The sequence below is a fragment of the Prionailurus bengalensis genome, chromosome B2 (assembly GCF_016509475.1).
Source record: "Prionailurus bengalensis isolate Pbe53 chromosome B2, Fcat_Pben_1.1_paternal_pri, whole genome shotgun sequence".
Classification (NCBI taxonomy): Eukaryota; Metazoa; Chordata; class Mammalia; order Carnivora; family Felidae; genus Prionailurus; species Prionailurus bengalensis.
Genome location: NC_057349.1, coordinates 15,288,135 through 15,315,941, shown reverse-complemented (window position 1 = coordinate 15,315,941; position 27,807 = coordinate 15,288,135). Strand labels below are relative to the sequence as shown.

Genomic DNA, 27,807 nt, shown 5'->3' with positions numbered 1-27,807 from the left:
GGGGTGTTTCCAGCTGCAGCTCTCAGCTGCCTTGGTCTCGCAGAGGTTCTGGTGCTTTGAGGGGCATTTGCTTCCCAGGCTATGGGACAGGAAGGAAGTAGCTGAAAGCTCAGTATCTCAGTGCAGCAAGTATTTCTTCTCGAGGAAGATGGAAGCCTCCGTGCAGAGTTCATTAGCCAGAGGATTTGGTGGTCTTGGTTAAGTGTTACTTTTAACCAGGTTGGGCGGGTGTGCTTTGGTGGCAGGCCACGTGCCATCGTTCCTACTGTAGTTACGGAAACAGGAGATGAATTGCCTGTTTTCTTGCGGCAGCACCCACAGCATCAGGTCTGACCCTACTCTAGGGAGGCCAGTAAGCTGAAGGCAGTCTTGCGTTGCAGAACTCAGATTTAGAGAATTGCTCTGATTCTGTATTAGCAGTGTGCAGGCACCTAATATATAAATTCAATTGACACTCTAGTATCTGTAATAGTAAATTTTTAATGGCTGGTTAATTATATCACTACATTTTTATTGCAATATAGTACTCATTTAAGCACTTAAAAATGGAAGGTGTACAAAGATTAAATTAAGACACGGTAAATTGACTAAATATTTGGTTTTTATATAAATAAAGGTCATAACCACACTGTTGACATGTAATACTGTTATAATACAACAGTTAAACTTGTGAGTCTACAACAGAAGTCGTCTGTAGTTAAACAGGAAACAAAGTTGAAAAAGACCATGTTAAAACAAAACTACTGGGACTAACAGGTCGGGATTGTAAGTAGCAACAAACATATTCACTCAGCTCCTGAGTATTTCAAGTTTTACAGTACACATTAAAAATGATTTCTTCCATCAACACTATAAATTCAAACTGTCGGATGTTTATGCGTTTTGCAAGTTACACTGATTGAATGCTTATATGGGAGCGGGGGTCGGAGCATCTCCCAAATTGAAGTTTACATCACCCACATGCTAACACAAACACAACTGGTTCCGTTTCCTTCCCCCCTCTCCCCCAAACAAAGGCGGCAGGATTTTTTGGTTTCTTTTAGGTAATTGTTTTAAAGGATTTGTGATGATCAATTTGAACGTCTGAAATTCAGTAATATTGAACTCTTAGACAACTAAGAGGTTAAAGATGGAAAATAATTTCTCCTAACACCAAGTTAGAAAATCATTTGCATCATGCTGTAAACTAGGAAGCAATGTAAAGCGACAAAAACCTGTCCCCAGTACATAATTAAAAAATCTAAATTTCAAATCAGCAGAGCTGGTCTACTTCCAGGTTGACTATATGCCACAATGTACACGTGAGCTCCTTAAATGCATAGCTAGTGTAGGTAGTCTTCCACTGTGGCAAACGCACAGGATCCGATTCCTGACCGAGCCATCAGTCCTAGACATTGTGTGGCCTGGCCCATTGCTAGGGCGAGTGGAGGTTGCTTTGGCAGATTGTGGGTTTCTGAGGAAAAATGATTAAAAATGGAAACAGCAATTAGCAAGACATTTCCCAAAAACTTCTCAACGGGGAAAATACTGCATTACTTGAAAACGTACGCCTGCCTATACTGTTCTTAATTACCTCACTAGCAATGGTCATTTCTAAGCCAGTCATTAACGTCTTGGCCCTGCTACTCAGACTAGGTGCTATGGGTACTGAGTATTCGACTCTGAAGGAAAATTCTTGCAGAATTCGACACTTAAAAACTTCCACATTAACTATGATGGGAAAGAGGTCCAGTCTTACCTGATACTTACAGTGGGGAGTAAGGACTATTTAGTATTTCTCTTTGACTTAAGTCACTTGACCTAACAGGAAAAGGCCTCAGGCTTAAAGTAAAAGTTTCACCCATAAACTCCTCCCCTTCTGGGGATAGAACCTACCAGAGGCTAATTGTCTCCAAGGCATATTGGTGAATGTTGCTTGGGCTTCTAGGGAGCAAATGGTGACGGTGGCCGTGAGGCAAGACAAAAGCAAAACCACCCTACAACGTTGGAGGGAGTTGACTTACAGTTGGTAGATAAAATATTTTTTAAATTGCCGATGAATTTGTTCTCCGTGTCCTACATACCAGAAGTCTGCAAGACTTCAAGTTCTGTGCCAGAAATGAAAAAATGAACTACTGGTGAAACTGGCCAAGTTCCTAGTGATCTCTCCCTGGGTGGAGATGTCCAAGTTTTAAGCTGATTAGATTCCCAATTAATAAAATCACGCCTCAGTCCTTTGTAGGCATAGCGGACAACAAAGGGCAAAGACCATGATACTGGCAGGTAAGGCCACACTCCATACTATCCTATTTTTATTATTTTAGAGGGAGAGCGCATGCACGTGAGTGGGGGAGGGGGCAGAGGCAGAGAGAGAGGATCTGAAGCAGGCGCCACGCTCAGCCCAGAGCCCGACACAGGACACGATCCCACGACCCCGGGATCATGACCTGAGCTGAAATCAAGGAGTTGGACGCTCAAACGACTGAGCCACCAGGTGCCCCAATTGAATTCTACTTTTGATTCCAAGGTTGCAATGGGGTGGGAGAAAGTTCCGTAAAGAATGGCACCACAAAATAAAGGAAGCAAATTCAGGATTTAAAGGTACAAAAGAACACAAAATAGGGTCAAGAATTTAAGAATGGAAATCTGTAAGAAAAGGTACACAGATCAGGGAGAAAGTATGGTTTGAAAAGTGGTCTGTGGGTTAGGATTAATAAAGTCCTGGCTATTCTTTGGCAAGACACCGTTTAGCTAAACTTTGATGGTGCTACAGTTTTTGCCAGCTCTAAGCAGGACGGACTTTATAGTTCTGTCTTGAGTCCAGAACAATTTCAGTTTTACACAAAATCAACATGAAAAGGAATAAAAAATGGAAAAGGAAGCTTTTTTTCCAAAATGTCTGATGGTTCACAGGGAAGTAACCTTGCTGGAAGATAAGCATCAGGAGGCATGTGGTTATAAGCATCTTTAAATTCTTTTTGGATCTGGAACTGACAAGAACTAACATACAATTAATATGTAACAACTTTAAGCACTAATTACAGATGGTACTACATAAAATAGCATGGTATGTATAAATATTCACATATTCATCTACAGCAATTTATATTAATAAGCCTGTCATTAATTTTGCAGGAATCCTATGAATATAAATTTAAGCACTAGGTACAGCTGAACCTATCTACCAGGTAGCACAGTGAGAGTACACAGATCTTTAATGGCCCTACAAAATTTCATATTTAATCACTGAATTACCTTAAAGAACTCGACATAAAAAACTATTCTAAGAAAACTGGTTACTTCAAAAATTCTTCACGAATCTGATCCTTAAATATGAAGGCTGTAATTTCAAAAAGACCATTACAGTAAACCATAATTTGCCCTACAATCTCAGCATTACTACTGAGTTCCGTTTTTACCAATAGAGCTAAGTGGATTTCATATAACCAAAGAGAATACAACACGTTAACCAGAGAAAATTCATGTGATTTATTATATACAGATTCTAAATTTATAGAAACCCCACCAAAGATGCTTTTTTTTTCTTACCGTTATTGCAAACCCCCCCCCCCCCCCCCCACTGTTCTACTTTAACACAAAGAATTCACAGTTCGCCCCTGAGAAACACCAGTTTGAACTACACAGACCCGCTTCCAGCTGCGGTTTTTGATACGGTACAGGGATGCAGACGGCTCTTCCCTTCCGGTTTTCTTCACCTCCAGCTTTATTGTAAGAATCCAGAACACAACACGCGCCACATACCAGATCTGTGTCTATCAAGGGCTCCCCACCAGCAGCGGTTAAGTTTTAGGGGAGTCAAAAGTTACACGCAAATTTTTGTGCTGGGGGGTTGGTGTCCCAACCCCCACTCGGTTCGAGCGTCAACTGTAATGAACTTTGTAAGAGCAGCTAAGGCTCATGTAGGAACACCTGCTCCCTTCGCATCCTAGCCATACGGTCCCTGGCCCGCTGCAGGTCTCCCTGCTCTTTGTGGCAATGCTCTCGCGCACCTGAGATGGTCTAAACGTGTTGCTGTAAAGCTCCCAAACGTAACAGGGCCGAGCAGGAGTGGGAGCCTCATTTTACCTGGGGATTTAGCCTGTAAAGTCAGGTCAAAAGCCACTCTTACTTTAAGTTACCTTTGAAAAGAATCTCCGAGAGAAGATCACAGTTTCACGTAAACCTCCCTGTACGGTTTATACATAAATGCACAGAATGTTATAGCATTCACAGAAAAAGTATTTGTTCGGGACACGAGTCCTGTAAGCATCCTCTGTAGTGAGTTGCTTACAGGGACAGCAACCGACCGGGGGAAGGGCAAACCGGTCTCCTTCCGTGCTCCCCTCTAGCGAAGTCTCACTACCGAAACTGCTGCTCTCTTCCCCCGCCCCTCGCTTTTTATCCGGTAAGGGCATAATACGGCTGAATATGCTGAACTTTCCTGCAAATACGGTGCTACTCCAAGGGCTGGTGCTGGCAGGGCAGTCACACGTCACCCGGAAGTCCCTCGTGTCTGTATCTTAAGCACAGCGGAAGCCGCGGTATGTGTGGCTGAGCCCCAAAACGCTTACACAACATGTACACAAAGACTTCCATTTTCCAGACTTCCCGGGGTATGATCCCAATACACCGTTGTGGTTTTTTTTTATTATTCTATTTGAATCCATTTAATTTTGGAATTGAGATGGTGGAGGGGAAGGTTTCTATATTTTGAAATAAGTTTACCTTTTTTAAAATGTAGAAATGGTTTCTACACGAAGATTTTACCAAACTACGAATCCCGTCTCAAATATGCAGACACTCTGGCTGCAGTGACGCTTCACTCACCTAGTATTGCACTGTTAAGGGCTGAGCACACAGGTTCTCTCTGAATTGGGTCGAGCTGATTTCCAACCGGGCTGTTCCAAGGATCCGAGTAAGCGAGTAAACTGAACGCATCCTGTTGAAAACAGGAGTTTGGTTTTTAATTCAAACGCTTCAGCTACCGTCCTCCCCACGGCTACAAAGTTGAGAGACGAGTAAAATACACAGCTTCCCGGCACAAGACTACGGTAACACTCAAACCCATTTACCCCAATGATGATGAGGCTATATATGTATTTTTAACAAGATTATACAACAAAGCCTAATGGGTCTTCCTTCTTTACTGTAAACAGCCAATCTGAATCTGAATCTTCCCCCATCCCTACAACACATACACAACGGCAAAATTAAATTCTGGTGGAACGCGCTGATTAAAGAGGAAGACAAAAACATTCAGATGCTCTACAATTTATCACCACTGGTATGAATCTGACATTAGAAGGACAGAGCCGATTTATTTTCTTAAACAGATGTGGGGCCGAGATCCATCTCCCTGGATGTCATTTTCTCAAACTCAGGACCAACAAGGTAAACTGGCTGCCCTTCAGGAACATTCAGTAGTTCCAACCATCCTCGAGCCACCCTTCCTAAAGGGACGGACACGCGGTCTTCTCAGTCAGTGACTCCCAGTCAGTAAGCACTAACCGCTCCGGGACACTGGCAGCGTCCGTTCGTTCTAACCTCTCGGTACAGGAGGTCGACCTCTTTTGCCCACAGTCCATGCCCCAATCCGGGGCGGTGTTCCCGAGAGAGGCGAATGACAGGACGCCTTCCCGATTCAGAAGGCCTACGTAGGACAGTGCCACTCTCAAAACGCGGATTACGGACACGTGGGAGACTGGACTTTCTGAAGGAAAGGATCCCAGGTCCAGCTGCCCGGACGTTCCTCCGCTCAACTCACCGCTGCTCAGAGCGGCCGCGGAGGCTGGGCTTGCCGGTCAGCTGTGCTCTGGCCCTTTCTCACCCCACGCGGCCTGCACACCGGGGAGCCCGGAGGAGGGCTGTCCACACAGCCGGGGCCGCGCGACCTGAGGCTACCGGGCGGGGAATACACGTGCCTCTCAAAGAAAACGCGTGCGGCCGGTCCACGGTCTTCCTTCCGCTGCTGAATATTTCATGGGTGGTAGACGGCTCGCCCCAGTTTTTATAATGAAAGGTCTCTGAAAGGAAAATTTCTTTCTTACACTATTTTGAGTCCCCTGCAGCTACTCACAGACGCTGGGAACAGGGAAGCAGCTTCACACACCTGCCCATCACAGGACCTGCTTCTTCCAGTGCATCGCACCGAGCCACCCCGTTCTATTTCCTGGCTCCCCCACCCCCGCCATCCGAATTTATGATGGAAAGAGTATTAACGTCCTGTATCCTGGGAAGCTAACTCTAGTCACTGATCTTCGCTCAAGACTTAACTGACCCCACAGCCACCTAGTGAGGTACCATCCCCATGCTACAGCCAGCTACGTGAAGTATACCGAAGAAGTGTTCAAGGAACAACTGGTACCTAAAAACCTCTAAGCACAAAACCGTCCTCTTGGGTCTATACATCCGGACACACAACCAAAAACGAGAAAGGTTGCGGTCCCAGATCTCAAGGCAGACCGTTCTTCTGTTAACACCTTCTTCTAGTATTTCACCAAAACCTCACGGAAAAGAAGATAATGATGGTAATAATTTATCGTGCACTAATACCGGGTGAAGCAGTGTTTCGAGCCCTAACGTGGAGAATCTCATTTTATCCTCACAATAACCTTAGGAGACGGATACTGTTATGCCCATCTTACAGAGAAGCAAACCGAGGCAGTGAGAGCTTAAGGGCACACAGTTAGTACAGAACCCCTTTTAGTAAGATGCAGCTTCTTTTAACTGCCAATCTAAATATCAAGATGAAGAAAGTCTAAAATTTAGCTCTAATATTTTCAAAACAATGGAGTATTATTGCACACAGCTGCCAGACCCTGAGGACACAGAGAGCAATCACCAGGACCTAGTCATTGTGCCAAGAACCCACGCGGTCTTATGGCGAAGTCAGACATGTAAATAAACAATGGGTACTGCTTATGAACATGCAGTATTTTGTGTCACGCGTCACAGTCCCAGAGAGACCCAAAGTACGTGGAAACAGGCTGAGAGAAAGAAAGGCACGGACGGAGCCAGAGGTAAGGGGGGTTAGATCCTAAAATGTCCCCAAAGGCTTAAATTTTTTTTTTCCGATACGACAACGGAGTTTTAAATGGAGGACTGATGTGGGTAAGACTTGACTTCAGCAGGATCCCACCGCAGCACAATGGAACAGGCTTGGAAGTCAGGTGAAGCTATAAGCAAGAAAACTAATAAAACCTTAAAAGAAGAAGAACAAGAGGAAAAAAAAAGGCTTATGCCACCAGGTTCCCTGAATATCTACAACTTTTCCTTTTCAAAGGGAGTGAAATCAGGGCAGCAACATTAATGTTTTAAATCCTGCAGTAAAACCTAACTGACGGTGGTGACCAAAGAAATGCAAACAAGCGATTTTAAGGTCTGAGCTTGAAGTCACTAAAGCAGACTAACACAGGAGTACTTCTGGCACTTTCCTTTACTACTGCTGTAAGCTGGGGGAAGGTTTCTGGAAAACAGTATAGCAACATATAGGAAAAGCCACAATAATCCCAAGCTTTGACTCAATCATTCTCTTTCCAGGACTCTATCCCGTGTTGTAATTTTAAGGAACAAAGACGCATGTATAAAGGCATTCACTAAAGCATCTGAATAAAAGCAAAAAATTGAATAAAGCAACGCTTAAATGAACTGACACAGCAACTCAAGAGAGTAGCATGTAGCCATTTAAAAAGAACGAATGCACAGAAACTGGGAGTACATTTTTAGGACAATGACAACACCACAAAATGCTATGCTTACTATGTGAAATATACACACGGGGGATTTAAGGCACAAAACTAAAACTCTGAGGCGTGGGATCGTGGGTTACTTGTCACTTAAAAAAAACAGATCTCAGTGGGAATAACTTCTGAGGCAAACGTGATGTCATTCAGGTAGGATTCTCAAACTGTACTTGTAGTTGGCTTAAAATCTGCAGCAGTTTCTAAACAGGGCTGGTCTTAAGTCGTTCTGTTTTGGTTTCAATTGCCAGCCGGGGCTGCTGCTTCGTGTGCGACCCCACGGTCCCTCCGGCCAGAGCCTCAGGACGCAGCTCCTGAACAAACTCCAGTAGCTGTCTGACAAGCCACTGGCAGGCGTAGGGAGGTGAGGAACAGAGAACAGGAGAAGAGGAAAGGAAGACAGAGAACTGGGAAAGGTCAAGGGAAACGGGCGCTGCAGGACGCCCTGCCCCTTCCACCCATTTTTACCACACACGGGCCACCCCAGGCTCTGCACGAGGCCTGCTCCCCAGGACCCTGGGACACAGAATACAGTAAAGCATTTAGGGAACTCTTAGCTTCACATTTAAAGGAATCTTTCTCTCTACAGATGCCTGTGTGATTCAGATGCTTACGCGGATCCACACAAAATTAAAGATAAAAATTACCCACTACAATCACACGTGCCCTGAAATGAAAAATGAAAGGGGATGATTTCTAAACCTTCTCAACGATGACAAAAAAAAACCACCTCTTCATGTTGTCCTCAAATCCTCCAGCTGTTCTTCGGGGACTTGTAACTTGGATCAGTCAGTCATCTTGTCCCCACGTGGATCAAGATAAGTTTGGGGAATGGGAAGGAAGGAGTTCAGAATATTAAGAAAGTCTCTTAAAGTAGTAGTTGGCATGTGCTTAGAAGTCAGAAGTGCAAAATCAAAGCCATCCACACTCTTTAGATGAGGAAGATGAATTACGTCTTCACATAATTCAATATATAATCAAGGACTATCTTTGAGAAGAGGCCACATCAATGCCATTTTCTCAGCTTACGCACATCAGCATCAAAGACAGTAAGCTGATTAAGTGAAATCTTACATTCTGAAAGGCACTACATAAATCACATTCCTTCATCATGCACAATTAGCATAAAGTTTTAACAAGAAAACAGTCGAGATGACCTAGCGTAAAAAAGCACATGAATTCTTAGAAACATTCCGTATCCCCAAATATCCCCTAAAACAGCAGTTCTCAAAGTACAGTCCAGAAACACTGGGTTCAATCTAAGATCCTTGCAGGAGGTCCCGGAACGTCAACACTGTTTTCGTAATAAAACTGAGAAAACCCTCCCTCGCCTCACCCTCACTCTCATTCTCTCCCGGCCACACAGCGGGGTTTCCAGGGGCCACGGGGCCAGTGACAGCGACAGCACAGCACATCGAGTGCACAGGTAGGGACGAGAATCCAACTTCCCCTCCATTAAGCCTGGCAAATGTAAAGCGATGCCATTCTTCCAAAGTTTCTGGAAGTTATTTTTCGTAAAAATATTCAGTGGATCCAGGATTATTGGTCAGGAGATTAATCATTTGTTTTAATTTCTAGTATGGTAAGTATCAATAAACAGAACCCATATAAACGAAACTCTTGATAAACATTCATGAATAGCGAGGCGCCATGCGCACTGGATATATTTAAAAGGGGCAGAGTGAAGTAAAGACCTAGTCTGACCTCAAGGAATTCTTCACCTTATAGGGCAAACGTGGGCAGCCACATTCCTAATATATCAGTGTCTGGCTTTAATTTATTGTTGTTTTTTTTAAACTTCAGTATAATTAACACACGGCATTAGAATAGTTTCAGGTGCACAATATGGTGATTCAACAATTCTACACATTACCCAGCGCTCCTCACAAGTGCGCTCCTTGATCCCCATCACCTGTTTCACCCATTCCCCAGCCGCCTCCCCTCTGGCAACCAGCAGTGTGTTCTCTAGAGTTAAGAGTCTTTTTCTGGCCAGTTTTCTTTATTTCTTAAATTCCACATATGTGTGAAATTGTGTGGTATTTGTCTTTCTCCAACTTATTTCACTTAGCAGAATACGAAGTCCATCCGTGTTGTCATAAATGGCAAGATTTCGTTCTTTTTTACGGCTGAGTAACATTCGTGTGTGTGTGTGTGTGTGTGTGTGTGTGTGTGTGTGTCTCTCTCTCTCTCTCTCTCCCACTTCTTTATCCATTCACTGGTCGGTGGACACGGGCTGCTTCCCTAATTTGGCTGTTGTAGACAATGCTGCTGCTATAAACACAGGGGTGCATGGATCTTTTAGAATTACTGTTTTCATATTCTTTGGGTAAATACCCAGGAGTGGAATTACTGAATCATATGGTAATTCTATTTTTAATTTTTTGGGAGATCTCCAAACCGTTTTCACAGTGGCTGCACCAGTTTGCGGTCCCACCAAGCGATTTGACATTTTAAATGAAAAACTGTTTAAATTACATATTCTACCAATTTTATTTAGCATAAAAATCATAATTAACTTCCCTTTTTTTTTTTTTTGGACAGCTCAGGGTCGCCACCAGAAACCGCAGTTGTGCGATCCAGCGGGTGAAGTACCGCGCAGAGCAAATACACCGCTGCTCCCGTCGCAGCCCCCGATGCTACAAGACCGCACGCCGTAACTGGCGATGTACGTGGGTGGCTCCTTCGCCCACCATCCTAGGCTGAGCAGGTGGTGTTCCGTCTACACAGGCACCGTATGGAGGCTCCGGTGCAGGTAGCTGTTTGAGTTTTGGCCGCATTTAGGCCGCGTTTGGTGCTGCTAGGTGGTGCTGACTGGCGCTGAGGCTCAGTTTGGGTCAGGAAGGGCTGGCAGAAGCCTTGCTCCTGCCACTGCACCCCAGCATCGGTCTCAGGGCCACAGCACACGCGTCTCTCCTCTTAAACACGCAGGAGAAAATGTTGCTAACGAATCACCTTTGAGCCCAAGCTGACGCAGGATTACAAAAAAAAATGCAACAGCTAGGTCAACGTATCATAGACTTACAGGGCTGTTGGGACTTACGCGAGTACGAAAAAAAACCCTCTTGGAGTCTTAACATCTCTACAACTAACAGCAACGGCGACTTAAGGGAGGGCAGAACTCCATCCGCAACTGACACGCAAACTTGTGACCACCGTACTAAACCGCTGAAGTCCTAGCCATCTTACCACCTGTCACGCGCATCAATCCAGAAGACATCTGAAAATGTATTTTATCTATCTGGGGTTGTGAAAGTGCCTCAGCAATCACTGTCAAAATGAAAGCCACGTAGTACACGTTCAATCTGCTGCAGCCCTGAGCAACGTTTATGGAAATAAAAATATCGCAAACTTATAGTTTTATCAGCAAACTCGCATGTCTCCTAATAAGTCTGCCAATTTCTAAGAAAATTACAGTAAGTCGACAAAGGGCATAAAACGCTGACAGGCGGCAGAACTGGGATTGACTCCCTACCTTTACTGATTCATTCTTTTAAGTAGCCTTCATGCCCAGCACAGAGTCCAACGCGGGGCTTGAACTCACGACCCTGAGATCAAGAGCTGAGCTGAGATAAAGAGTCGGATGCTTAGCGGAGCCACCCAGGTGCCCGGAATCCATTCTTTTTACCTGAAGCCCAACAAGAATTCCTAGCGCTCAGTGCTTTACAAAATTAAATTTTAGTTCCTCTGACACATCAATAGTTTTTCAAGGACAAACAAATCTACCTTCAACATTTTTTTATTTGCTGTGTTCTTGCCACATTCTCTCCTCAGCTGTTCGCTCATGGCTTGTAGCTCTCTTCCAAAGTGAATCATTCTTTCTATGGCGGCTTGACTTCCTCCACACAACTGGCGTCTTAACTGACTCGAATCAACTTCTGTAAGCAAAACAAACGAGTATTTTACTTTCTTATTAAATGGAGTGCCAGGGAGAAATGAACATCAGTTGCTTACAACATTTTGTACGTTTCATTTAGTAATTACTACCTAATAGTTTATTTAAATATGCGGTTTTCTTTTTCACTTAATAGGAAACATTGCAGCTAAAAGGTATACTTTATCTAGGTCTCAAGAATCTAGGCTCTACTCTCCAGCACGCAGGTCAAAGTCCGTCGAAATCGCCTCCATTTAGGATGCCCCTGGTATATCAGGGAAAAGTGTAGAAGAAGTTAAGCACAATTCTCTAAAACTACATTAAGCAGCATTAAGGAGAAAACAGCACTGCCACTCCAGCTACTCTGACTGACACAGAGCAGAGATGGAAAAAAAGGACTCCTCCAGGTGAAAAGCTAAATGACTCCAATAAAAACACAGAAGACACCAGGGAATCGCAGGATTAAATACACACTTTGAGAAAATAATTGCTTAGTATATATCTTCGTTGACAATAACCGCTGATCAATAACGTAACTGTATGAACCCCTAATAACATATAAATTACTAACGATGACGATCCTTAACATTTACTAAGCACTTCCTTTATGCCTACTAGCTTTTCACAAATTAGCCCATTTAAGCTTCACAGTGGCCTATGAGGCGGTTGCTATTATTACCACACCCATTTTACAGATGAAGAAACTGAGGCACTGTGCTCTTAAGTAACTTGAACAAGGTCACACAGCTTGTAAATGGCAGTTGCAGAATTCAAATCCAGGCCATCTGGCTCCAGAACTCTCAATCACCATGCTCTGATTATACTCTGAAGGTTGAGGGTGCTGGTATCTGATAGAAGAAAACTAGGCTGCCTTCTCAACTATACCCCTTGCTGGAAAAATGGATTTTACACTGAACACATAATCCTCAACAACAGTCCTCAATAAGGACCCTTTAACTCCCAAATACTCAGAAATCTAATGTTGCCGTCGAATTCAGGCAAAAAAGAATTTTTAAGCTCCAATCATTTTCATTCTCCAATCGATGGGAAAGTTTGCTGATGGTTTAACATTATGGTACAATTTACTATGCAAGTTACCAACAAAACAAAACTATGCGTGCTAATGTACCTTTCAGCCACATAATTCTGGGGGGGCCTGGGGGGAGGGAGAGGGAAGGGGGGGGGTCGTACTGAAGCACCTACTATGTGCCAGGCACTGAACTATGCGTAGTCACAGATATTCACATTAAATGAGCTTAAGAAACCGATTCGAATTTATAAAATCAGCTGTACCCATCTGGCCTTCACTGGCTATACTGAAGCCAGTGTAAAAACGTTCATTTCCCCAACCCCAAGTGTCCTAAAAGACAGTTAACGCTAGTACGAGTACGGCTGCATCAACGCCAGCACCAAGTTGAGCCGAAGACAGTCCGGCACAGAAAACCGGCTGGAACTTAACTTCAGAAGGCACTGGAAAGCACCGCGCCCTGCAGCAGCCCGCGCTCACGAGGCGGTTTACGGGATATGTGCTCTGGTCAAATCCCATGGCACATACATCGCCAAACGTGATTTATGCTCATCAGCTGTGAATCAATACAAGTAAAAGCATAACCTTGTAGTCACCATTTTTTATTAAAAACGTAAGAAATATCACTGCAGACCCATTTCGGTGTCACAGTCTTCCATTTCGTGGTCATGTTTAGAGCTACCATTTAGGAAGCCGTTGGATGAAGTCTCTCCAACCCCATTGGAGTAGTGCTCTGTCTCCATATCCACATCATTACTGGAAATAAAGAAGAAACACCTAACTTTAGAAATCACATCCTCGCAGCGTAGTTTAAAATAAATTCCTACTCCTAGCCTCCTCATAGACTGACTTCATAGTCAGTTTTGCAACAGCAGTCTGCAAAAACAAGGTATTTGGTCTATCCTGAATGTCTTCAAAGCCAGTAGGTAGCCGACTCGCAACAAAGTCGTACTCCTGGAAGGAGGACAACAGCGTACGTCCTAAAATGCAGCGGCTTCCTGACTCTATATCCGTATGGACAAACTCCTTTTCACATACGTCTCACCGTGTTTCCAGGTCAGATCTGCACTGGGTTCTGTGTTCATCAGCTCTTGCCCCCGGGTGCCCCGCCTCACACCGCACGCATTTCGAGCAGTCAGGGCAAAAAAGGGGAAAACTACCCCGTCGAAACAAACCATTCCCCGATCCCACTTGACCTTTCTCGTGCCCTCATCTTCATCCCTTCTAGAACGAGGTTTTCTTTAAATGGCCTGGACGGGGTGGCATCCGTCCTCACCACTCGGAAACACAGCCTCCCACCAAGGTGAACGGTGATCTGGAAGACCACTCTGGCTCGCCCTCTCACACCCCAGCCAGCCCCCACCACGATTTTTCTCTCGCAGGCTTTCTCGCTGGCTACAGAATCTAAAAAGCACTGCTAAATCCTCATTTTAAAAATGTGATTTTGGGTGTTTAGGTTGCTCCTCATTTGCCCTCAGGTCACATTTACTGAAGAACAGCCCCGTGCCAGTAACTGTGTCTGGACACACACTGAACTTGTGGGCGCGCGCACTCGCTCTACGAACGACAAACGCCTCCTCTCGAAGACTTCTCCAGTGAAGATCCAGGCAGGGATTATACGGCCCAGGAGGAACGCGTGACGACAGTGTAGGAAATATTTAAATGAAAATGCACTTTTCCCATTAAAAAAGCAACCTATATTCATTCGTAGGAAAAAAACAACACCGAACGCAGACAAGCAAAACGCGCTCTGCACACACACACACCACCAGAGGTAACCGCTGGTAGCACCTCGGGGTGAGTGCGTGAGTTTAAGTGTGTGTGTGTGAGAGCACTGCTTCCATCGGTGAGACGTGTAAGGCAAAGAGACACAGATCTAGGAAGAAGGGGGCAAGGGCCCCAGGATGACTCCATCAGGCAGAAAAGCTCGCTGACTGTATCTTGATGAGCTTTGACAATGAGAAGAAAAATCAAACTTTAAAAAATAACGTTTAATGTAATGAAAATTGTTGAGATCATAGCTCTTAGTGATCTTAATATACTAACACTTGTGTCTTTTTTTTTTTTTTTTTTTTTTTTTTTTGACAATTCAATTCGGTATTTGGGAGGGATTCTTTCATTCAACACACACTTAAGAGCCTCTGAGCCCACATTGTGTGTTGCGGGCTAAGGTTACAATGAGACGGCCTCCGCCCTCCAGGGGCCAACAGAGGACCCACTGGGAGGGAGCCACCACCTTTGGTGGGGATGTAACAAGGAAATCATCCTGGACAGTGACAAGTGAACTCAGTTTTACAGCCGGCTGAGAGGAGGGGAGGAGGGAGGGCGGAGGGAGCAGTGTTGCAGATGGGGCAGCAGGGGAGGGGGGTGCTGTATAACAGAAAAAGCACACGACTGGAAGTCAGGAATCCTGGGACGCAGTCACTGTTCTGCAACTTACTAGCCACAAATTATTGACGTGTACTGTTGACAACAAAATATCATTTACTTTTCTGGTTTTGGCTCTCCATTTACTTTTCTGGTTTTGGTACAATGTTTTAATAGTTAGTACCACCCTCGCTACTTCGCAGTAGGGCTGTAAGGAAAGCCTTCAGCAACTACAAAGTAACTGCTACCATGTAACGGTTCCGGGCACTTCACAAGCTCACTTTCTTCGTCCGAACGGCACACAGAAGATGCTGTCGCCAAACCCTTCCGGTGAGCTTGCTTCCCTGAACGCAGGTAACAACAGGTCTCTTTAGCGGCTTCTTTGCCATGAGGACGTATTTCAGACAAAAACCCACAAACTGCCCGAATTGCCCCCAGTCCTGCCACAAACAATGGCAGAAGCCTCTACCAAGAACAAAGTGCTAACATGCTATATATAAAGCACATACGCACGCACACACCCATATTCCATACGGAATTTTCAGCACGACACAGTCCTCTAACCTACTTTCCACTGTCATTTCTACCGTGAAAGACAACCCGAATCTCCTCCGTACAAGACGGCTTTTTTTCCTACTCTTCTCCCACCACTTTTGTGGACCGCCATTATGACCTGTATACATCACGAGCCATTACTTCGCAGGCTGGCGCTTGGGACAGATCATCTTGATACTCTCATTACTCCCCTGATTTGCAGTACCGATTCTCACACATACGCCTTTCTCCAGAATCCTATTTCCCATGTCAAAAGTCAGATCCCATCCTTTCTCCTTTGGTGAGAAAGTTTTGCACTGATGAACATTATTCCCCCCCAGATGGGATGTGACCAAACAATTCATGTTGTAAGACCAAACCAACCTCAAGTTGATGAAATCTACACATCATTTTTCACGTGTATTATTTTTTTATCATGCCACTAGTCCTGAACCAAAGTGAATTCAGATGCTGGATGATCTGGGCGGGCTGATTTCGTAAGAACTCGTATTCAAACGATTACATTTCATGAACCTCGAGGTTCGTGAATACTCAACCCGAATATATGTGACAGGACGGTGACACACACATCTCTTCTCTCCCAGCTCTCTGAAGCCGGAGACCAGGCCCGGCAGAATGTCTGACATCCGACGGGTCCTCGCACTGGGCTCATGGTACGCTTACTAAATGGCCGAAGGTCCCTCTGCTGCTACAAGCAAGCCCCGCCCCCTAAAGTCAGGCTTTCAAAAAAGATTCTTTGTCAAGTTAGTTACCTGGAATTCAGAAAACCTGATGCACATCTACACAAAAAAACCCACACAGAGAGAAAAAGACGGTTGTAAACGTACCCTACGTTACTTCTAGAGAGTAAATGAACGACTGGGACTTAACCTGGAAATACAGGCACAGCATTACGTGACCATGTGTACAGGCCGCTGCCCACAGGAAGCCCAGAGGCAAGGAGTCCGGTGTGTATGCTTACAGCCCGGCAGAGGGAAAAGGTGATGCGGAGCACGACGAAGGAGCAGAGGAAAAGAGGCTGCCGGCCCCCGGGATCCCGGAGAGTTTGGGACTCACTCCTCACCCTTTTGTTCTCTGAGGACCTGGGAGCGCCCACACCCCCTATGGACGATCTAATTCAAGTTCTCCAAATGATTAAAAATGACGACGCTAATAATTAGGCTGCTTATAGTAATGTAAAAGCTAGGGAGACCACACACCTGGTGAAGTTATTAACTTGCTGTGATCGTGACATGTTTATACTGTTCAGTTCTGGTACATTCAAGTTGGATGACTGGTGTTTACTATGGCAATAGGATTGATGTGCTTTATTTGAGATCACACCATTACTACAACTTTCAAAACCTGGGGAAAAACAAGAAAAAGAGGCATGAAAACAGAAACAAACACCAACTTACTGGTCAGTTGTAATGACTATATGCCCATATTCTGATCTTGCATTTACAACTTTTATAACGTGGCAGAATCCATGCATTGCTTAAACAAGAAACATAACTTCTTTGAAAGGACAGACGGATATTAACTGTGGGCTGTAATTATCATCTCCTGTAACATTTACTGAAGGCTTAATTATGGATCTTATTTAATCCCCCAAGCTCCCCCATGAGGCCTGTGTTCTCATCGCTCCCATTTAATGCACGAATACACTGAGGCCAAGAAGTCGTCTGGGCCCGAGTGAATGTATGAAATTCAAGAGGGGAGGTGGCGAAGGGGACAAACGTGAGAATCACATGCACTGCACAGGATGGTGATGTAAATAAACCGAGAGGTGGTAATGTAGAAAGGTGCATGCCGACTGAGGAAGAGCAAAGGTGTTACTCTATGAAAGGAAAGAGGATGTGACTTTTGCTTTAGAAGGTTAAATGTACAGAGGAAAGAGAACACGTTGGGAAGAACAGAATGAGAGAGACCAGCAGAGGAAGACTAAGGAAGGCTGGAAATAAACCTGTAGAAGTGATGTCCTCAAAGGCAGGAAAGGAGAGAATTTTAGTTCCTAGAACACCAAAAGTCTGAGAGACTATGACCGGTGAGCCCAGAGAGGGACATGAGAAAATGAAGCGGGCAGAGCAGAGGCCCGGTGGGGAAAGAAAGAGAAAGCAGCCGGACCAGCTAGCGTGGGGGTCGGTGGCCGAAGCCGCCACGGCCACGGCACCGCCTTCACGTTTATATGGGATTAGAACACACGGGTTACCTTTTACCTTTACCAAATATCTACTGATTTACTTTCTAGAGACAGCTCGAATGTCGACTTTTGCTTATGAAGATCTGCTAATAATCCATTCTCAGAACCAGCTCTGCTTCAAGTTACCTTCTGGTACTAAAAACACACGAGTCCGATCCACTTACAATTTTCCTTCCAGAGCAGCGCTGAGGTCAAGTATGTGCGTGTGCAAAACAGCTATGTGGAAACGTCCACGTTTCAAAAAATTTTCATTTTGGTTCAAAACTACAAAGAAGGGCAAACGCTTCAAAGTAACGTCGTAAGACTGAGTCTCACCAGAAAAATGGGCGCTGCTTCCTTTGCCTGGTGCTAAGCTGTGGATGCTCGATCCGTGACTGGGGCTCATGCTCGGGCTACTGAAAGGTCGAGGGCTGACAGGGTAACTGTCCTGAGATTTTGGACTCCGGCCTCCCAGACATCGTACTTCACTATCTGTACCATTCACCATTTCTATAAACTGACGCACTCTAGAAAGATAAGAGACAAATTTACTTAGGTCATTTTCAAATTTTTTTTTTTATGTTTATTCATTTTTGAAAGACAGAGAGAGACAGAGCACAAGCAGGGGAGGGGCAGAGGGAGAGGGAGACACAGAATCCGCAGCAGGCTCCAGGCTCCGAGCTGTCAGCACAGAGCCTGACACAGGGCTCGAACTCACAGACCACGAGCTCATGACCTGAGCCGAAGCCGGACGCTCAACTGACTGAGCCACCCAGGCGCCCCTACTTAGGTCATTTTCAAAGAGCAGTTTATTTAGTAGCAACAACAGATCTCTGAAAGGAAATACCTTATGGACTTGTATCTATCAGTAAGTGTGGCCTTTAGATAGTGTGCTAAAAACACTACATGTAGTTTCATACACTGTACTGCTTAGAATAGTTTAAAAAATTTCCGGAAAAACCAGAGTATAAAGCAAAACACACTATCTCTCCTTTAATTAAGATTTACTAAGAGGGACGCCTGGGTGGTTCAGTCGGTTAAGCGTCCGACTTCAGCTCAGGTCATGATCTCATGGTTTGTGAGTTTGAGCCCCGGGTCAGGCTCTGTGCTGACAGCTCAGAGCCTGGAGCCTGCTTCGGATTCTGTGTCTCCCTCTCTGCCCCTCTCCTGCTTGCACTCTCTCTAAACTAAACAGACATTTAAAAAATTTAAAAAAAAAAGATTCACTAAGAAAATGAAGGAATCCATAGCTTAAAATCAGAAGACTTCATTTTTGAAGCTAAAAATAGTTTAATCAAATAATATTTGCATTTGGCGGCAAGTCCGATGGCGTGCAAGAACACGATACGCTTTCGTGTACAGCTTTCGTGTACACATCACGTAGACGAAGTGCCTTGCTCCACGCTCTTCCTCACTGCAACTCCCATCTGCAACCTCTTAACCAAAATGTGCCACACTTAAAATTTTACTCTTAAGCAAAACCATTCTGACATTGGCTTACAAAGGAAGGGTTTCTGGTGGGGCGCCTGGGTGGCTCAGTCGGTTAAATGTCCAACTCCTGATTTTGGCTCAGGTCATGATCTCAGGGTCATGGGATCGAAGCCTGCAAAGGTTGGGCTCTGTGCTGGGCACGGAGCCTGCTTGGAATTCTCTCTCTCCCTCTGCCCCCCGCCCCCGCCACCGGCTCACTCTCTCTCTCAAAAAAAAAAGAAAAACAAACACAAAGGGCGTCTGGTACTTAGAGAGTTGAAGTATTAGGCTTCATAACACCTGAATTTTAAAATAACAAAGATTCATAACACCAATAAAAAAGAAACGCCAAATTATGATGGCTATTGAAACAAAAGCTGCAGAAACAAAGTGTCGGTAGGATGTGGGGACACCAGGACTCTTGCATACCACTGGTTGAGGCTGTAAAATGGTGCAGGGCTACAGAGCTCTAAGGATTAATCTCCTCCAAAAGTGAAACAGATTTACCACAGGTTCAACAATCCCACTTCTGGGTATATACCCCAAAGAGCTGGAAGCAGGGACCCCGCACAGATATTCATACACCACCCCTGTTCACAGCAGCGTTATTCACAAGAACCAAAGTGGAAGCGACCCAAATGTCTATCGATTGTTCAGCTTCAAAAGGAGGGAAACTGACACATGCGATACAACATGGATGGGTTTTGAGGACAATACGCTGGGAGAAATGAGCCAGTTACAGGAACAGACACTGTTACGCTTTCTTTTATCTGAGGCGCCCAGAGCAGCCGAATTTAAATTCACAGAAACAGAAAGTAAAACGGTGGTTGCTGGGAGGCAGGGAAGGGAGAAATGGGGACTTCAAGTTTCCAACTGGGATAATGAAAAAAGTTCTAGAGGTGGATGACGGGTGACGATCAGAACAATGTGACTCCGCTTAATACTACGCAAGTGCACGGGCTGCCTGGGTGGCTCCGACGGTTGAGCGTCGGGCTTTCGATTCTGGCTCAGGTCATGATCTCACAGTTCGTGAACACGAGCCCTGCGTCGGGCTCTGCACTGACAGGGCAGAGCCTGCTTGGGATTCTCTCTCCCCCACTCCTTCTGCCCCCCACCCCCACTGGTGCACGCGCGTGCTCTCTCAAAATAAAACAAAAATACTACAGAAGTGCACATGCAAAAATGCCAAATGTTACGTATATTTTACCACAGCTTTCAAAATGACACAGACTTACAATAAGGTACTCTGCAGGAAGAAAAACAGATATCCACCTTCTAACTACAATTTTAACATTTTTAAACATATAGCTAGCACCACAGAAGAGCAGAAACATAGCAAGAGATACCATCTGCTTATAATCCTACCACAAAAGTGTTTTTTACAAACTGTTATGGAGACGTGCTGTATCACAGAATTATATGTAAATACCTGACACGAGGTGAAACAAAAACTATTAAAACATGAAAACAATTCTGATTATACATAACACACACACACACACACACACACACACACACACACACAATAACGTTTTGTTAAACAAACTCACTTTAACGTGAAAAGGAGATTAGGATTTCTTTCAAGTAAACTTGGGTATAACTGTTGTGTTGTTTCAATGGCTTCTCCCATTCTTCCTGCTAACACCAATTTCTGAATTCCTATTTAGAAAAAGAAGGCAAAAGATTAATTTTTTAAGAGTAGAAACATAAACTTAGTGGACCGTCAAAAAAAGAGTTAGTCAAAAAAAGTATTTAAATTACGGTGATTAACTTCCATTTCTTTTTTTGTTTTAAATCATAGTTTCTATCAGGCAATCAAGGAACAATTTCAGACACATTAAAAAATTAGAAAAACAAGTACTTTCATAAACTATTTCTAAAAATCATGAATTAATATACAAGTAATACAGAAAAACATCTGTGAAGCATTACTGAAGTTTTAAACACGAAGATTAAAAGCAGGGACGTGTTTACGGCATACAGTGTGGTGCTGGCTTCACGGAATCCATAAGCCCCAACTCTTCAACTTACACACTAAATACGTCAGCTTCTATCTAATATGCCAATCATATCTCAGTAGAGTGTTGTGTTTTTTTTTTTTTTAAAGACCATAGCAAACATTAAAGAGGTAATATTCAAAATGCCTTATCAAACATGATAACCTTTTGAATCCAGTACTGAGAGAATGGGTAGCCTTGGAGTAAAGTCTGAATTCAACATTCACTGAGTGTTCCCCGCTGTCAGGTAAGCTGTTCAATTACATGATGGGCACACAAAAAAAGTGATCGTCTCCGGTTTGCCAGAGCTTAAACACAGCGAGAAAGACAGACAAGCCTACAGTTGGTGACAACACAATGGAGTAAGTGTTCTTATAGCAGAGCGACCTATAAAAACATCGCTTTCACCCATCACGTTGTTTCGATGCCTAGGGTCTCGTCAAGCCACCCCCTCCCTGGTGGACTTAGCTGCACCACTGTCACTTAGGAGGCTAACTGTGGGAGCGACACACTGACGTGCCCCTGGTAGCCCGGGCCGACAGCTCTGGCCACAGCACCGGGACCCGGGCAGTACAACGGAAGACCAACACTACCTTAAGGTTAGCGAGCGATTTGAATGCAAAGGTTTACATTGCTTTGTACGTATTATCTCTGCTAGTCTCTAATCATGGGATTACTTTACCAACTACAAAAAAAAAAAAAAAATTTTTTTTTTTTTTGTTTAATGTTTACTTCCTAAAAGCTAATGCAAACATTTTTTTAAGAAAAAAATGGTAAACATTCCTTATAAAACTTTCTCCAAAATTCTTTCTACATCCGGAACGCTAACCCAGTCTTACGTGAGTGTTTTTTTAAGGTGGTCTTCAAAAATGTCAGTGAAAATAAATTTCAGAGGCATCCATTTTAAGTTAATATATTTGAAAAGATCTTAGTTTAAAAAATAAAATTTCTAAAAATTGATATAACCAAACCTATAATCTGAAAACAAGTGTTATCCATGCACCACAGGGTCCTTACTTTGTCTATTCTTAATGGAAGCTAATTCTTCTAGAACGGTCTGGTCTGTAGATCTGGCAAAGGCCTCTGCTGTGGCACAGTACCCATGGTGGACTAAATAAGATGAAACCATTCTTAAAATAAAAAGAAGAAACACACATCTTTTAGTCAAGAGAATACAGGCTTCATACTACAAGTTATATAAAACAAGATCTACTCTGATGTTACAAAACCAACCTATTCCCTTGAAACCAGGCTTTAAGAACCTCAACTTTAAAGTTAAAAAAAAAAATCATTTTGTTCTATTCATGTCATATTTCCAACAAGGCAGCTGCAAATCCCATGTGAAGAGTGCTCTCCCTAGGAGTAACTACCACTAGAGAGGCAAGGACATTATACGGCTCTTGATTCTTGGCTCCCCGTTATCCCCGGGGCCTTTCCTACTATTCCCATCCTTATATTCAATCCCACTAACCGTAATTTCGGTTTCATCTTTACTGCATGGCTTATCCCAGTGAAGTGTCAGCATTTTATAAAATACAGTGATTTTTAAATAACAGATTAACTCTTTGTGTTGTGTGGAGCTCGACTCCTTTCTCTGCTCCTCAGTTACAAGAGATGGGGTCACAGGAGGTGAACACAAGAAACGCTAAGGTGAACCTGAGAATCTTCCAGAACAAAGTCTCTGAGGGCGATTCTACTAATCAATGAGAAATTGCCCTTCTAATCTAAATCTATTAGTATGACTGTACACACAAAAAACTGACTCAGCTGTGATTTACACGGAAGTGCCCTACTTCCAAAGAACAAGTGTACTTTTTAAAAGGCCATCAAGCGGTCAAAACACATTTACATCTAATCACAAAAGGTCACAAAAACTCGACTCAACAATATTAACCCAAATAACCAATATATCCAAGTATTCAACTCCTAAACCTGCCTCCACCTGGCACTACTGAGGCCCTATCAAAATGGGGAAGGAAGCTGTGGTTCCGGAAGGAGGGACTGGGGGGCAGAGGGGCAAATCTCCAAGAAACAAGATTTTTCATTTTATTTCATCTAATTGGTCAAATTAATTTAAAAGGGTAGGGAAGAACTGTTTTAAATGGACCCCCTAGGAGGTCATGGTGAGTGTCACTTTTGTAAAGGACGTGGTGGCGGTGAGGGTCCTGCCCGGACTCTGACCACAGAATTAAGATAAACGAGGTTTCCTCTACCACTCCCCTGCAAGGATGCTCAGCGGCACCCATTTTTAAAGCATGAAAGGGAGGTGACCCCGGGACAGCAACCTATCTGAGCTCTAACTCATGGTGACCACGAGACGTTCAGCCAGACTTCACTGCTGGGTCAAGTGTGCCGGCAAAGACTACCGGTGGAGAGCTTCTGTGATACCAGATGATAACGGCTCCAAGGAAGAAGCATGTTTTCCAAATTACCATCATGTCTTCCAATCACTATCTCCTCCAAAAAACACACACACAAAATTTTATTGTATCTTTAAGTTTACAACTGTTCAAAGCAATTACACAGACATTTAAGACACACTGTCGGATAGATGGTATCTCCAAGCCTTTGCTATTTTCTTGGGTGAGATGACAGCAGTGAAAATGACTATTTAAATTCACTGGTACTTAGTTTTTAAGTCTGTACCATTTCAAGCTTTCAGAGCTACTGTTTAGTGCTACTGACACCCAGGTGTCATCTCTAGCCTTTTCGCAAAGGTATAGTCTACAAAGTTGACTGTCACAGGACTTGCATTTTCCTGCTGACTTCCATAATGAAATTCTATTTTTTCATAAAGGAGTTAAGGTAAAGGTTGTTCAGTTTAGAGTACTTTTACTGACACCCATTGTTTGCTGCTACCCATTCTGTATCATCCTAAATCCTAAGTATTAATCCTACATTTAGGAATCCTCACTCCATATTCTTAACTCTTTGATCTTCATTCTTTTTGCTTCCTCTTAAATGTCTAATGAGAACATATAAAAGTAAATTACAGTAAAAATAATTAGTGATTCTTAAGAATTCCTGCCATAGAATGCTTTTGGTCAGATTTTCCTATTTAGAACAGAGGCAATTATAGCCTCCCTGAATCTCCACGAAAAATAGTAAATATTTAGCACAACAGGAATCCTAGTAAGCAAAAGTAGCTGGTATTATTCTGACAGAGTAACCCACACACTGGAAAAATTTAGTCAAAACTTGAAATACAAAATGTACATCCCAAATGTGTATTCCAGTACATTAACTATACCATTATTTTAACTGGATTATTTTTTTTAGCCCCATAAATATGCGAACTGGACACAGCCAAGCTCATGTCCAAAACCATGAATTATACAACCTAAATTATCTTCCTGGATTTGTCTTTTGCGTTGGCACTATTAACAACAGAATCAAGTAGCCTATGGAAATCGTTAAATCCTATTACTAAGGATAGCAAATGAATGAACCCAAGCTATCTAGTGTCACTTTATTTTGTCCTCCAAATCAGTAAGACCAGATACGAAACTATTTTTAATCGCTTAAGCAGAGTGAATTACTTTTTATAGAGATTAAAATATCATCACTACATTAGAATTATTAGGATATATAAAAATTAGTTTTAATTGTTTAAGAAAAGTAAATTACTTTTTATAGAGACTTAAATGTAATCAATGATACACTAAAATTATTAGGATAGAAATTAGATTAAAATGCTTCAATAAATATTCTTTCATACTAGAAGAATGTTTCATAAAAATATATATATATTTTTGAATAACGTCCATTCAAACTTCCTCACTTACTTTTGTATCATGGTCTGCCATTCGCCTTCCCGATCTCCAATAGGAAACCGGTCTATCTGTGCCTGGATTTTGGTTCTCCACTCTCGCATATAGTCTTCTATATCAAACACGAAAGGATGCTGCCCGAAATTGGCATCCACGACTTCTCCTGGTGTCTGGAGCCCCACGGTGGGATATAAATTTGGCTGTAAGACAACACATTTCACTAGCATCTATCTAACTGTTTTAAAGACTCAGTCATTCTTTCAAATGCTACCTTTCAGAATTTTACTTCTTGAATAGTTTAAAATCTCAATCAAAACCAGCAGAGAAAGAAAATTAGCTAAAGACAAATAAAAGTAAGCAAATAATCTAGGTGAGACCATATGCTCGACAAAAAGTAGCACTTCCTATAATCTAATCATCAAGAAAAAGTCTAAAGCCACCTAAACCACCTGTTTTATTCAGAGACCGTGTGGCATTATACTTCTAATAAGCAAAAACATAAGTCTTGCTCTTAAGAACATGTCACATACTAGTTACACGTTAATTCAAGTGTAAACACATTAATTCGGATTTATGCTTTCATATATGATATGTCTGATGCATTTTCTAGAGACTTCATGAGAAGACTAGTTACTGTACAACTCTATCTGGGCAGGCGCCACTTTAAGTTTACTGATTTCATTTCTCTGTGCATTTGGCATGCCATTATAAAGGGACGGTGGTAAGAACTTAATTATAAGCAAAACACACAGTGCCATTAAGAGTGGGGCTCTGTGTATAAAAATAAAAGACTCAAATGCACACGTTTCGGGAGCGGAAAGGGATTTCAATAATCAAATTCACAGAGAAATGCATTTAGATCTATTCCAAGATTCTGAAGCTAAACAATCAAGTGTAATAGCTTCGAGTATGCAAAAAATACAGGAATCCTTTTGGGTCTATCACTAGTTGTTATACCTAAAGGGCGGATGAATTACTGAATGTCTACTAAATAGCAGGGTTTAAGCGCAATAACAATCCTGTGAAATAATTATTATTTGCATTACAAAGATAAAGAAAGTGAGGTTTGGGGTAAATTAACTTGCTCATGGTATGCATCACGACACAGGAGGGACTGGAACACAGATTAATCTGACAACAAATCCACGTTTAGTTTTACTTTAGTTTTAACTCCAAGGCTTACTTCATCCTTATTCTCTGTATTTATGCCTCATTTCTTTGCTTTAATGGTTATCACAAATATTTTCACTACAAAATTGGGTAAAGATTAAGAGCGGATAATTGGATGTGAATATGAGATGCTTAGATATATTTCACAGCAAAAAGCTGAGAGGATGTATTTAACAACAACTCATCGATGGTCAAGCAACCAAAATCAGAAACAAAGGGAATACTGTGTCAAAATACTGAGGAACGGAATTGCACTGGATTCAGGAAATAAATGGTGATGCGATGTACGCAAATGCCCAGATTCCAGATCAACCAAACTGGCAAGTGTTTACAATTTTAAGCCAGAGATAAGGGAGACACTTGTTCCAGCCCTCTCATTTCACCCCCCGGAAAACTGAGACCCAGGGAGTGGCAGCACACATCTCTGAATGAGACGCAGAAAAGAAGGGACGCAAGCCTCTCCACTTTTGGCCCACGATTCTTTCCACTGAACTCCAGAACCAAACTTTGACATGCCTTAAAACAAAAGTATATAAAGCCAAAGACTGTTCATACAGGCAACAACAGAGTGAAAGGCAATCCCATTTGTCAAGCAGAATGTGATTCTGACATTCAGCACTGCCCAGAGACGCTTTAAAAAGGGTGTGCTAATCTAAATTTTCCTGGCGAACTCGGGAAAATAATCACATCAACACTAGAAAAGAAAATCAACATTCAGAAATACTCTGATAAAACTGCGCCATAACACAGATTAAGACTTCCCTATGACAAAGCATGCCATAAACGTCAAGACAATAGACTTTATGGGGAAAAAAATCTGCTACACATGTAAGAATCAACATTCCCAATGTAAACGATATTCTCAAGATACAGGACAAAGATTAAAAGGCCAACTCAATTGTTTTTAAAGTGGTGACAGCTATACGCGCAATTTGCAGAAGAAATGTAAAATAACAATGAAAATATGAAGAGACACTTAACCTCACTGGCCTTCCTAAGATACAAATTAAAACAAGAAGAATTTTTTGCACATTAGATTAAGATTTTAAAAGCTAAGAATACCCAATGTTGATGAAGGTCATCCACTGTGCACAGCAATGTAAAAGGGTATCATCTTTTAAGAAAGAAATTTGGCAAAATCTATTAAAACTGACAGAGCAATTTCACTTGTAAGAATTAAATCCTACAGAGAGGGGCGCCTGGGTGGCGCAGTCGGTTAAGCGTCCGACTTCAGCCAGGTCACGATCTCACGGTCCGTGAGTTCGAGCCCCGCGTCAGGCTCTGGGCTGATGGCTCGGAGCCTGGAGCCTGTTTCCGATTCTGTGTCTCCCTCTCTCTGCCCCTCCCCCGTTCATGCTCTGTCTCTCTCTGTCCCAAAAATAAAATAAAAACGTTGAAAAAAAAATTAAAAAAAAAATAAATAAATAAATCCTACAGAGAAACAAACATAACGCCCTGAAGCATTATTTTAATGGAAAAATATTAAAAAAGAATGTCCATTCACAAGTGGTATTACATACCAAGTTCATCAAAACTCAGACTCCAATAATTGTAAGACATACCATCATTTTACGTCTAAGAAAAAATACTTCCAATTAAATGTGGCAGGCCACAGATTCTAAGATGCACCCCCATTTTATAAAAGTCAAAACAGAAGGGTGCCTGGGTGGCTCAGTCGGTTAAGCATCTGACTTCGGCTCA

General features: G+C 42.9%; 1 protein-coding gene across 1 annotated transcript in view; it reads right to left on the bottom strand.

Moving 5' to 3' along the window:
• Positions 1–460: 460 nt before the first annotated feature.
• Positions 461–27,807, bottom strand: part of RANBP9 (RAN binding protein 9) — a 90,992-nt gene continuing 63,645 nt past the window's right edge. The window contains exons 6-14 of the mRNA XM_043590795.1: positions 24,952–25,136; positions 22,184–22,296; positions 20,720–20,828; positions 18,036–18,226; positions 16,738–16,882; positions 13,251–13,372; positions 11,442–11,593; positions 4,807–4,918; positions 461–1,453 (exon numbers count right to left, since the gene is read on the bottom strand). Of these exons, the coding sequence (XP_043446730.1) occupies positions 1,323–1,453; positions 4,807–4,918; positions 11,442–11,593; positions 13,251–13,372; positions 16,738–16,882; positions 18,036–18,226; positions 20,720–20,828; positions 22,184–22,296; positions 24,952–25,136 (1,260 nt within the window). The 3' untranslated portion in view covers positions 461–1,322. The remainder of the gene's footprint in view (positions 1,454–4,806; positions 4,919–11,441; positions 11,594–13,250; positions 13,373–16,737; positions 16,883–18,035; positions 18,227–20,719; positions 20,829–22,183; positions 22,297–24,951; positions 25,137–27,807) is intronic.